General features: G+C 37.7%; 1 protein-coding gene across 4 annotated transcripts in view; it reads left to right on the forward strand.

Annotated features, from left to right (window-relative positions):
• The window catches only part of REV3L (REV3 like, DNA directed polymerase zeta catalytic subunit), a 166,326-nt gene that overhangs the window by 122,508 nt on the left and 30,964 nt on the right, over positions 1-12,854 (forward strand). For all 4 annotated transcript variants that reach the window (XM_037159018.2, XM_037159015.2, XM_037159016.2 and 1 more), the window contains exon 21: positions 6,374-6,492. In XM_037159018.2, the coding sequence (XP_037014913.2) occupies positions 6,374-6,492 (119 nt within the window). The remainder of the gene's footprint in view (positions 1-6,373; positions 6,493-12,854) is intronic.

A 12,854-nucleotide genomic window follows, 5' to 3' on the forward strand; every position in this document is an offset into this window, starting at 1 on the left:
AAATAATATGTACTCTAAATTGGTGTATTCTCAGATTTTGGACTTCGGATAATACCAGATGAAATGTTTGTATGTAAAAGAAAGTGCTATTCTATGCTGCTCCCCTTTGAAACTTTCTGTTGGTAGAGTCTCTTTTACATACTCATTGCTCACTGTGACCATCCCGGGTCTCCAAGATCTGTGTGAGACATTTGACTTTCTTAGCATGCCCTCTGTAACTCCGTGGGCGTTATCACACAGCAGTTCTTTCCAATAAGAAAATATGTCCTTTATATTAATTTCAGGTATTCCCATTTTTCTTTGCATTTCCTCTTTGCTCCATGAGCCTAAGTTTGATGCTCACATATCATCTACTTTGAAAATGTACAATATATGTATCTGCTTGAGGATAATGTTGTTGTTTTCTTCTTAAAATATTATCAGAGCACAAGAATCCCTAGTGATTTCAAAATATTTCTAGTGACACAATAGAATATGAAGGTACAGAAACTGTGATATATTTGCTTTGCGTATTCTATTACATATTTCAGACTGTAGCCTCTGATATTGTCTGGGATGAACACATAAATTAAGTATATAAACACAAAATCAGATGATTAAATCTTAGTTTCAGGAGTCTTTTTATTTTTATTTTTTTCTTTCAGGAGCCTTTTTATTTATGAAGATCCAAAAGACAAGCTGTAGTAATTATCAGTTATTATTTTAAAATTAAAAATTAGAGCATAAATATTTTTTAAAGTTTGGTGCTTTCTTTAGTCCTTACTGAAAACTCAGGGTCAAAGTCTTTCTGTAATTATAGGATGAATATATAGTATATCTGATCTTTATTTGGGAATGTAGGTAACAACTGTACAAAAGTTATGAGTTGGCTAATTTACACTCCTTTCCCCCCTTTTAGACAGGCAAATAAATTAGATTGCCCCCTCCTTCTTTTTTAACTAACCCAGAGTACTCCTGGCAATTTGGAAATTTGTATGAACTCCTGAATGAAACTGTGGGAAGTACTATCTTGTATCTCAAACTATTCTGGAACTTTAAGGGTTATGGCTTTGGATAGAAGCTGGCCCTGAGAATTTTCTTCATAATTGAGGTCCTCAAACTATTTTTTCTGGATTCAGACAATTCCAAAGGCTCCTTTTTACCTTTATTTCATTTATCTATATGTCCTTCATAACACTTAGCAGTTTCAAACCTCTATTATTGTTTATTTTCATCTTTATAGGTTGTTTCTACAGTATGCTTTTTATATTTACTATACAAAAATAAATGCAAAAGAATACATACAAGAAAAGCAAAATCCCCTGTTCTTTTTAAGACATCTACTCAAGAATTGCATTGCACCTCTCAGTTTACAGTTGAAATGGATATCTTTTTGTCTATGCCTAGTTGGGTTTTTTAAAAATTTGTTTGCTTTAAATAATATGTATGCTAGTTTTCATTCTCTTGCTTAACATTCACAGAATTACTGGAGTTCCCTCTGGACTTTGAGTCCTTAGTAACAAACACAATGCCTATTAAATAGTGCTCATGACGTATTTGTTGACTGTTTGAAAGAATAAATTACTCTTCCCCAGAAAATTATATTTAGAGGTCTTATGGATAGCAGCTTAATCCAGGCCTTTTAAGAATTTGCCAAGTAGGTTGGAAATAGATCCAATTCAGTTCAACAAATATTTATTAAGTGCTATCTTTAATGCATGAATTTCAGCCTGGTTTAGATGGAGTAAGAGTACAGCAGGTTCTTCTCTTGTTTTAACAGTCAGGGAAGCAGATTATATGGATGCAGCAGATGCTGGAGGATGAGTAGATGTGGCAGTGAAAACTTCTGATTGTTTCAGCTTTCTCAGTGAAATAGGAATCACTTTTCTCAGCTGAAAGTAAGCATAGTGAAGGAGTTGTATGGATTTGATGAGAGAAGAAGAGTATGCAATAGTTATCTAGGAGAATTTGAGAGTGGATAATTAAGAAACTATAAAAACTAGGCAGCATTGAGAGCCCATTAGAGATTTGTGTTAGGAAATTAAAGTGATACCTGCCAGCTGTGTTCAGATTCACCGATGTAATGTGCAGGGTAACAGAGGGTTAGATTTGTCTACAACTCACAAATGAAGGGTTATGGCTTTGCTAAAATTTAATTAATTAGTTAATCAGTTAATTAGAACTGAAGCAGAAGAGAAGCAAAGAACTGAATGGTGTGTGCAAGATTGTGATCATAGTGGTTCACTGGAATTTCAGCTAGATAGATAAGGACCAAAGAAAGATCAGGGCACTAGAGCAGGTAAACTGAAAGGACAGGAGGTGGCGGTCAGAGAGTGGGGTATTGTGAGGTTATGGAGGGATGCCGTTATTGGTAATCATAGATCTTGGAGTGTGATTGTGGGAGTGGGTGGTAAGGTGGGATGGAAGCAGTAACATGGATTTACCTCTGAGATCTATCTGTCTGGTAGCAGTATAGAAGGGGACACAGCCAGAGGTAAGGAAATTATAGATATTATTGGGGCAACAAATGAAAATGGGTGGTGGGATTTAAAAACAAATTAGTGGATAAATCAACAAGAGCTGGATGCACAAAAAGATAAAGAGGAAGAGGTGTCAAGAATGATTTATCATGATTCTGACATAGATGGTTTAAGATGTTAGGTGGGAAAATTATGATTTAAGAATATAGAGCGTGAGTTATCAGTAAAATATCTATGTGAAGATACCCAACAGGCATTTAAATAGTAAAGTCCCAAATATAGAGTAGAGGTCTGGATTAGAGATACATCCTGGGAAGTCACGTGACAAATGGCAAAGAGAGTGATGAGCATTGTGCCAAAGATACATTTTTGTGAACAAAACCTTTTTGAGGAGTAGGCAGAGGAATCAAATCCTAAGAAGGAGCAGTCAGATAAGATAACCAATAACCAGTAGAGAACACTCCCAACGGAGTCATTAGGAAGGTCAGATGCTTCCACATAAGGCATGGAAGCCTCCCATTGTCTCCATTTGGCAACATTAGAATCTGCTCCTCATGTTCCCTGTCATAATTTCAGTCTGTCAATAGTCATGTAGGGGCTTTTAAATATTAAGACAGTGGGATGGGCAATGAAGACTATGTATAGGTAAAATAATATACTCCCTTGCGTTCATGTTTTATCTTTTATAAGGCACTTTTTTTAAAATTTATTTATTTTTTTAAATTTTGACACAAACTTGCAGGGTAAGTAAGGCAACGGAGTAGTAAGATATTATTCCAAATGAGGAAACTGAAGTTCACAGAACTTAAGTGACTTGCCTATAAAGCCTCATAGCTAGTAAGGGGTCTAGGCTTAGTTAGCCTCATTGTGGGCATGCCCTCTGCTCAGAGAGTTTTTATATATTTTATTTTATATATGCATAAAATAAAACGTGTACAAAATTATATAATAAGCTCTTTGAGGACAGAGAGCATGTTCACAATAAGTGTATGTATATCTCAGATATATCACGGATTCAATAGGGTATCTATCATTGAGCCTACAGACATTATGTAAGAGCCAAATGAGACATAAATGGTGTGTGTATTGGAAGGAAAGAAAACTGTGGAGTCTTGGAGGGGAGTTAGGAAAGAGTGGAAGGAGGCACAAACGGTACAAAGTAAGTAGCTATAATGAAGGAATACCATACAGCAATGAAAGAGAATGAAATACTGTTCAATCCTACAGTGAACAGTATAGATGAATCTAAGGCATAATGTTGAGCAAAAGAAACCAGATAAATAACAGTATATATTACATGGTTCCATTTATGTGAAACTTAAACATAGTCAAGACTAATCTATAGTGTTAAACCTGGAAGGTGTTGACTGGGAAAGGGCATAAGGGACCCTTCCAGTGTCCTAGAAAGTTTCTGTTTCGTCATATGGATGGGCATTACACAGATGTTTACACACATAGCAATTCATGAGTTGTTCACTTTAAACGTATGTACATTCTCTACGTAGAGTATATGTCAACCATAACATTTTTTGTTTAAGTTGAAGACTCCAGGGAAATGGGGAATAACTGAGGGAATAAAGTGTTGGAGGGTATAGGCCACAGGTGCTTATTTATGGCCTCCTTCAGTTTTTTTAATCTTTATTTCCTGTGTTTCCCTGCACTAATTCTGACTGCCTCTCCCAGTTCTGAGTACGTGTGTTTCTGAAGTGATTAACCATTGTTTTGCACATTGACTCTGTGAATGGAAAAGTGTAGCCGTACTCTCAGCCCATTCCTTTACCAATAAAGTAAATGGACAAGCACTGAACACTTTCTTCATTTATATTAATTCTGGCTTTTATCTACAAAGTACATTAACCCAATGTTTAACTTACTGAGATTTCTGCCTAAGACAAGTAACAAACTCCTAATTCATATTTTTAGATTCATATTTCAACTTCTAGAGTAAATCACTCTTCAGATTAGAATGTCCTGAAAACGGATTATCTTAGAATGCTTGTTTCTTTCCTTTAACTTCATTGTGACTGAGATTATAGCTGTGTATTGTTACCCTGCTGTGACACCAAGAAAACCCCAAGTAGAGTGACTGTTATACTGTTATACAACGTTGTGATATTTTGTGTGTCTAGTCTTAATCTAATTTATGAAATTGTTATGTGCAAAATAATGTCAATCCAGAACATACGTTTGTCATCCACCTCAGATAATGGGGATGAATTCCTAAGACTGTATTTAAGTGTAGTTCAAGGTCATGAAATCCTCTAGATCAATCCTCATAGATCAACTCACATGGCAAACTTCAAATTTTTCCCTAATGAGAGAACTGTGGGACAATAAGGTGATCTTTTCTGTATGAGTTGTTTTTTGTTTTTTGTTTTTTCTAATGAAGATGTATACCCCAGCAGAAGTGGAGATTTAGTCTAAATGTACTCTGTATCAATTAGGTAATCATGCATACCTGAGATCAGATGTTTGGCTCAGTTTTCTATAGAACTAAATGGAAATTTTAAAAAACTAAATGAAAATATTAGCAAGTGAAAGAGTCATTTAGATATGGGATTTGATGAATAACAAGAGTTACTCATTTATTGTTGTGAAGTACTTCAGGTCCATACTAATTGTGGGGGGCAAGGGAATGGTGATTTACTTAACAAGATAATGGGTTTGTACCTGGTGACTCTAGAATAGCCTCATTCCAAAGTTTACAACTCTGTGTTTGTGTGTGAGTTTGTACTCTCTGAAGTATGCTACATTCCAGTGCTGCTGTTCTGGAGACTGATAGAAACTGACGATAAAGTAAAACCAGTTTGGGTCAGTACACTGAGATGAGCTTAACATTCAGTCCCTGTTTTGTACTTGATGGATTGTAGACATGGAAAAGTACAGACTGACTTTATTTATTTATTTATTTATTTATTTATTTATTAATTAAGAGAGGGGAATGGAGGGAGAGAAACTTTGGTGTGTGAGAGAAACATTGATCAGTTGCCTCTCGCACACGCCACAATGGGGACCGGGCCTGCAACCTTGGCATGTGCCCTGACCGGAAATAAAACCAGTGACCTTCGCTTTGTGGAATAATGCCCAACAATGGAGCCACACCAGTCAGGGTGAAAGGAAGTAATTTAAAATTGTAATATAATATACAAAGGTGTGAAGTGCTGTTTGAACTATTCTTCAGAATCCCATCCTGACCTAAAAGTGGGGACTGCTGGTTCCTTAATTTTCATTTTGCATTGAAATACCTGCCATTGTCTAAATTGCTTGCGTCTTGTGGCCATTTCTGAAACTGTCTAGTTAGATGTATGTTTTATGAATTTGGACTTTTTAGTATTCTTTTCCCATTAACACAGCTTTTACCTATATACTTTGAAGATGGGGAATCATTTCTGCTATATCCTTTTAAATCTTTTGTTTTGGAATGAAATGGATTCCATAATGTCCTTTTATTGGGTCTTAGTATTGATGTAATTCTTGGGAGCAGGATGAATGCCTGCCTTTAACTAAATAACTCATCCTCAAATCTGTGGGATCCTGTTAATCAGCATGTGATCAAGGACCAAACAGTAAGTATGGAAAGAACAGAAAATTAACTTGCTTTAACAATGCTCCTGTCATTATTTGTATTGGCATACAATATAAAAGGAAGTGATAAGAACTAGGATTACATGGCCCAGTTGAATTTTAGCAGGTCAGACTTTTTTCCCAATTAAATATTAATTTTTTGAATATTTCTATCCAGTAGGGTTTATATACATAGCTTTAAATTAATTGTAATTCAGTTGTAACACAAATTATTGTTGCAAGTAGCTGTCATATCTACTATGAAAGGTTAGAAGTAATATTTAGAATCTTTTAGAACCAAATTTGCATATAATACAAGCATTATTATAATAGAGTCTCTTTTTTTGTAGGTGGCTCTAACTAACTACACCTTTGAAAATGTGAGCTTTCATGTTCTTCATCAGCGTTTTCCCCTCTTTACCTTCCGAGTCTTATCAGATTGGTTTGATAACAAGACAGATCTGTACAGGTAATGTTTTATAACTCTAAAGAGGATACTATCTTTTTTTTTAATCAATATTATTGGAGTATAATTTATATACAGTAAAATGCACACATTTAAAGTTTATTATGTGATGACTTTGAAAAATGTATATACCCTGAAACCAGTACCCCAATCAAGATAAAAAACATTTCTAACACCCAGAAAATTCCCTTTAACAGCTTGCAGTCAATCTGCCTATTCCTATGTAAGTACCCACGTGCTTAGTTAGGTAACCTACAAACTGCCCACAGAAGTACTAATTGAATTTCTATTGCTGTAGATTAATTTTGCCAGTTCTAGAACTTTTATATAGAATTATGCATAATCTACACCCTTTGTTTCTGGCTTCTTTCAAGGAACTGAGCACAATGTTTTTTGAGATTGAACCATACTGTTGCATAAACCATTAGTTTTCCTTTTTATTAGTAAATAATATTCAGTTACCACAATTTATGTATCCAGTCACCTGTTGATGGACTATTGGGTTGTTTCTAGTTTGAAACTATTAAATAAAACTATGCAAGTCTTTGTGTAAACATAGTTTCATTTCTCTAGGAGTGGAATTGCTGAGTCACATGGGTATTGGTTTAACATTTTTAAGAAACTGCTAAATTGTTTTCTTTGGCAATTCTTCTAGTGCAAGTCTAATGGCAGCAAATTGTCACAGCCTTCATTGTTCTGAAAATAACTTTTACCCTTATTTTTTTCATATTTTTACCATGTAATTCTGGAGATGAGATTTTTTTCTTTCTTTCACCACTTTAAGGATTTCATTCCCTTTTCTTCCAGCCTCCATTGTTTCTGGTGAAAAATCAACAGTCATTCTCCTCATGTTTCCAGTGTATGCAGTACATGTTTTTTTCGAAGTCTAGCTTAATGAATGGTTGGCTGCTCCTATTGTTACTCAGAGTAAAAGGCTTGTAGTGGAGGCAGGGAGAGTTACTCAGCTCTACTCCAGATTCTGTCTTTGGCAATTACGATTCTCCTGGGGCTGCTCTTCATCCATTGGCGATGGACCTCAGCTTCATACGCTGCTGGGTCTTGGCCCCAAACAGGTTTCCTGATGCTCCCCCAGGGGAAAATGGCTTTTGCTTCTATTCCTTCCTCAGCAGCAGTGTTTCTGGGAAAGTTTTCTGCCCCTCACAGGCTCCTGGTGGGAATAGGGAAGATTTCCCACCCTTCCCCCAAGGTGCACCTTTTACTCTGGCCCCGTTACATCTGTTCTTCCCCAGAGATAGTGAATCTTTGCATGAACCCTGAGGTGAGGAGAGTTTCGTGCCAGTCCCACGTCAACTCAGGGCTCTGCCTCATACAAGACAAGGGTTGGAGGAAGTTACAGGGTTTTGTTCCCATGTGCCCAGCCAGGCCTGCCCCCAGTCTTTCTCACAAGTACTTGGTGAGACCCCATGGAGAAAGAGTCCCCTAGTGTCTGGGCTCACAGTGATTCTAAACTCTCACGCTAGCTTATATATGACCTTCGTATGCTTTATTAAAATTTTAACTTTTGTTCTTACCTGCTTTTATGGCAGCTGCCTGTCCTGCCTATGCTCTGCCAAACAGGAAATGGGTTATATGTCCTGTCTGTCATCCTCAGATGGTTTTGTCATGCTGTGAAATTTACTTCACCTGATTCTCTTGTAACCTCAACTTCCTGGTGACCTCAAGGAAAGTTGTAATTTTATAGATAATACAGCTTTTTATCACTGTTTAGACTGGGGTGATGTTCTTTTGGAGTGTTCTACATCCAAAGCTGAACTCTTATCATTTTTTTCCTGGCTGCTTAGGAGAAGTTATATAATATAAAATGAAACTTGATATTAAACTTAACATAAGAACAACATTCATTGGTTTGTTTATAAGCCCTAGAATACTATAAATGCAGATTTTGCCACTTTTAATTAGGTATTTAATTAGGTATTATCTAAAATGATAATTAAATCTGCTTTTGCCAAGAAAGATGAGAACTGGACCTAACTATTACATAAGTGATTTGGACCAGACATTAGACCATTTATGTTAAATGGATTATATTACATGAAGAGACCATGAGCTCTTTTTTTTTTTTTTTTGAGACACTTTGGAAGATCAGATCATTATATTTTTTAATTTGAGGATTTTTTTAAAGATTTTATTTATTTATCTTTAGAGAGGAAGGGAAGGAGAGAGGGAGAGAAATATCAATGTATGGTTGCCTCTCGTATGCCCCCTGCTGGGACCTGGCCTGCAACCCAGGCATGTGCCCTGACTGGGAATCGAACCACAATCCTTTGGTTTGCAGGCCCATGCTCAATCCACTGAGCTACACCAGCCAGGGCAAATTTGAGGAAATTCTTAACCAAGAATGTAAATCATACTTTTTAATTTGTATTTGTTGCCTCCAGTGTTTTAAAGAAAAATGTGTTTGTGTGTATGTGTATGCGTGTGTGTATTTTGTCAATTGACTCAGACTCAGAAATAAAAGGAACTCTTGCTAGTCAAGGATTTGCTTGTATTAAATCTTGTTTGTAAAGCACAAAGATGCCCTGATTATTATTATTTTGTTTTTGTAAATTTAGATTTGGGTCTCCTAGAAGCCCTTGATTATTATGAATGAGTTATGTTCTCAAAGTTTTATTTCTTGGCCCTGGCTGGTATGGCTCAGTGGATTGAGTACTGGCCTGCAAACCAAAGGGTCACTGGTTCAATTCCCAGTCAGGGCACATGCCTGGGTTGCAGGCCAGGTCCCTGGTTGGGAGCGGGGTGCATGAGAGGCAGCCACACACTGATGTTTCTCTTTCTCTCTCTTTCTCCCTCCCTTCCCTCTCTCTAAGAATAAATAAAATAAAATCTTTTCTTCTTTAAAGTTTTATTGCTTGTGACTTTAAACACATTTTTCTCTTTTTTTTAAAGATTTTATTTATTTATCTTTAGAGAGGAAGGGAAGGAGAGAGGGAGAGAAATATCAGTGTATGGTTGCCTCTCATCTGTCCCCTGATGGGAACTGGCCTGCAACCCAGGCATGTGCCCTGACTGGGAATTGAACTGCGATCTTTGCTTCGCAGGCTCGCGCTCAATCCACTGAGCTACACCAGCCAGGGCTAAACACATTTTTCTATAAAATGTTATATTTCATGATTAGATTCCTAAATTAGCCTATAAAGCCTTTTCTGATCCCTAATATTACTAATCTAGAGAACTCACAATAGCATTTTTATTTCATTTGCTATCCAAGGAATAGTTATTGAATAGTGTGCCATGGCAGTAAAGGGTGATAGGTAGCTCAAGAAGATAGTATTAGAAATTTTTAGAATAAGTGAGTTTGTACTTGAAATTCTTCATCTTTTTTGTCAACCTCTGCCTAGATGTCTTATCCCCCAGATACCCCATGCACTTAAGATGCTCTAAATCCGGCCATTTCAGCACCTACCCAGGCCTGTTTTGAGTAGCTCATGCTTTGTAATTCCCTTCCTCTACTCCAAATCAAAACTTGTATTTGCTTATTATAACACAACAAATTAGCTAACAAAATACAATTCTGTCATGTTATGTTCATTATTTTAAAAGGCCACAATTACCCATTCCCTTTTTAAACAACATAGCTTACCAGATAAGACTAAAAACAGGAATGAATGTGATCATTATTTCAAAAATAATCACTTTTTTAATTTAAACAGACCACTTTTTTAGTACTTTTGAAAAATATTTTAGGAAAGATATGGAATGATTGTCAGCATAATAGTAGATTAGGAAGCTCTGGAACCTCCTTTCCCCATGAACGCACTGATTCAGGAACAGTTCACAGACAATTTCTCTTTGTGGAAAATCCAGAAGGAAATTGAAAGCTTCTGCACCCTGGGAAAACATAGAATCAGGCTCACCAAAGCTGAGAGGGAGATTCAGGACACCCTCTTACCAGAGTACTGCCCCTGGCTCAGAGCCAAATTATCAGGAAAAAGCTCCTACCTTCTCCCAGGAGAGGGAGGGATTGGTTCATGTGTCTAGCACCCCAGCTTTTCCAAGGGAGCTCTGACAGGTCTGACACAGTCTACCTTGCAGAGCCTAATGTAGGCTGGTAGACACCATAGATCCTCCCCTGCTGCTCAGCACAGAACAAGTGATGAAAAATCCCAGCTCTCAGTTTACCCCTGGGGTGAGAAAGAGTTGATCCATGCATCCAGAGTCCCAATTCCTCCTAGGCTACCCAAAAAAACTGGCATCTGTCTTCTCAGTCTCCATCAGGTCTGGAACAACCTAGCTGTTCTGGGGGCACACACAGGGCTTTAGACTAGCAGACCGTAACTCCCCTCCTGCTCAGCACAGAGCAGGCGCACAAAAACCACAATTGCCTGCTTCTCCCTAGGAAGGGAAAGAGGCCCCCTGTCTATGTCTGGGTTGATCGATGGAGGTCTTCTATACAAGGCTAGTTCATGAAGACTGGGAGAAGTGCCAGCTTTGTCTAATGCGGGGCACACACAGAGAGGGAAGAAAAATGAAGAATCAGTCAAAGATGTTCCAAACAAAGAAGCAAAATAAATCTCCAGAAATTGATCATAACAAAACAGAGCTGTATGATTTACCTGATAGAAAAATCAAAATAACTCATAAAGATTCTCAATCCCACTAGGGTCAAGACAACAAAATGATAATTTCAACAGACAGAAAATATTTTAAAGTACTGAACAAAACAGGAGCTGAAAAACACAATAATTGAACTGAAACTTTCACTAGGGTTGTTCAACAGTAGACTAGGTCTAGCAGAAGAAAGGATCAGTAAACTTTCAGACAGGTCATTGACCATGTGGTCTGTGGAAAGGATGAACCATTATATCCCATATATCCCTTTTGTTTTATCTTTTTTTAAGGATTTTTAATTGATTATGCTATTACAGTTTTCCCCCTTTATCCCCCCACCACCCTGTACCCCCAGCCCTCCAGCATTGCCCCCCAGTTCATGTCCATGGGTTGTACATATAAGTTCCTTGAGTCCTCTGTCTGTTTCATATACCATTTTTACCTTTCCCGTCTACTTCATGGCTACTAATTATGCTTCTTCCCTGTACCTTCTCCTCCCCATTTCTTCCTTCCCCCTCCCCACTGAACTCCCTCCATGTGATGTCCATTTCTCTGATTCTGTTCCTGTTCTGGTTGTTTGCTTAGTTTTTGTTTTCGTTGTTTTCTTTTAGGTTCATTTGTTAATACTTGTGAGTTTATTGTCATTTTATTCATTTTTTTTATCTTCTTTTTCTTAGATAAGTCCCTTTAACATTTCATATAATAAGGGCTTGGTGACAATGAACTACTTTAACTTGACCTTATCTGGGAAGCACTTTACCTACCCTTCCATTCTAAATGATAGCTTTGCTGAGTAGAGATGTAGGTCCTTGTCTTTCATGACTTGGAATACTTCTTTCCAGCCCCTTCTTGCCTGTAAGGTTTCTTTTGAGAAATCAACTGATAGTCCTATGGGAACTCCTTTGTAGGTAACCGTCTTCTTTTCTCTTGTTGCTTTTAGGATTTTCTCTTTGTCTTTAATCTTGGGTAACTTGACGATGTGCCTGGTGTTCCTCTTTGGGTCCAACTTCTTTAGGACTCTCTGGACTTCCTGGAAGTCTGTTTCCTTCACCAGATTGGGGAAGTTTTCCTTCATTATTTGTTCAAATAAGTTTTCGATTTCTTGCTGCTGCTGTTCTCCTCTGGCACCCCTATGATTCAGATATTGGAATGTTTCAGGTTGTCCCAGAGAGTCCTCAGCTCTTCATTTTTTTGGATTCTTGTTTCTTTGTTCTGATCCAGTTGGATGTTTATTTCTTCCTTTTGTTCCAAATCATTGCTTTGAGTCCTGGTTTCTTTCCTGTTACTGTTGCTTCCCTGAATATTTTGCTTTATTTCATTCTGGGTATCCCTCATTTGTTTTTTTGTTGTTGTTTTTGTTTTTTTCATTTTTTGACCAAGCTCAATCAGTTCTGTGAGCATTCTGATTACCAGGGCTTTAAATTCTCCATCAGATAGGTTGGCAGTCTCCTCATTACTTAGTTCTGAGGTTTTGCTGTGTTCTTTCATTTGGGCCATATTTCTTTGTCTTGGCACAAGGGTTGTAAGGGGTGGGGTCTTAGGTATTCACCCCGGGGGGCAGGGCACCCCTCTTTGCTGTGCTGTCTGTGGGGGAGGGGCCAGAGAGGGAACAATGCAGCTAGCCTGCTTGTCTGTAGTGCACTGTCCAATAGACTTGTGTCAGACTGGAAGTATCTCCTATGGTGGCAACCCCAGCTGTAGCTTATAGTCAGCTCTGAGTCTCAGTTTTCCCCTTAAGTCAGCCCCTCTAGTGCAGCTCTGCAGAGCTCCACAGACAGCCCCACCCCTCAGTCGCC

Source organism: Artibeus jamaicensis, unplaced genomic scaffold, assembly GCF_021234435.1.
Source record: "Artibeus jamaicensis isolate MK-2021 breed Jamaican fruit bat unplaced genomic scaffold, CSHL_Jam_final contig_387, whole genome shotgun sequence".
In the NCBI taxonomy this organism is placed as follows: domain Eukaryota; kingdom Metazoa; phylum Chordata; class Mammalia; order Chiroptera; family Phyllostomidae; genus Artibeus; species Artibeus jamaicensis.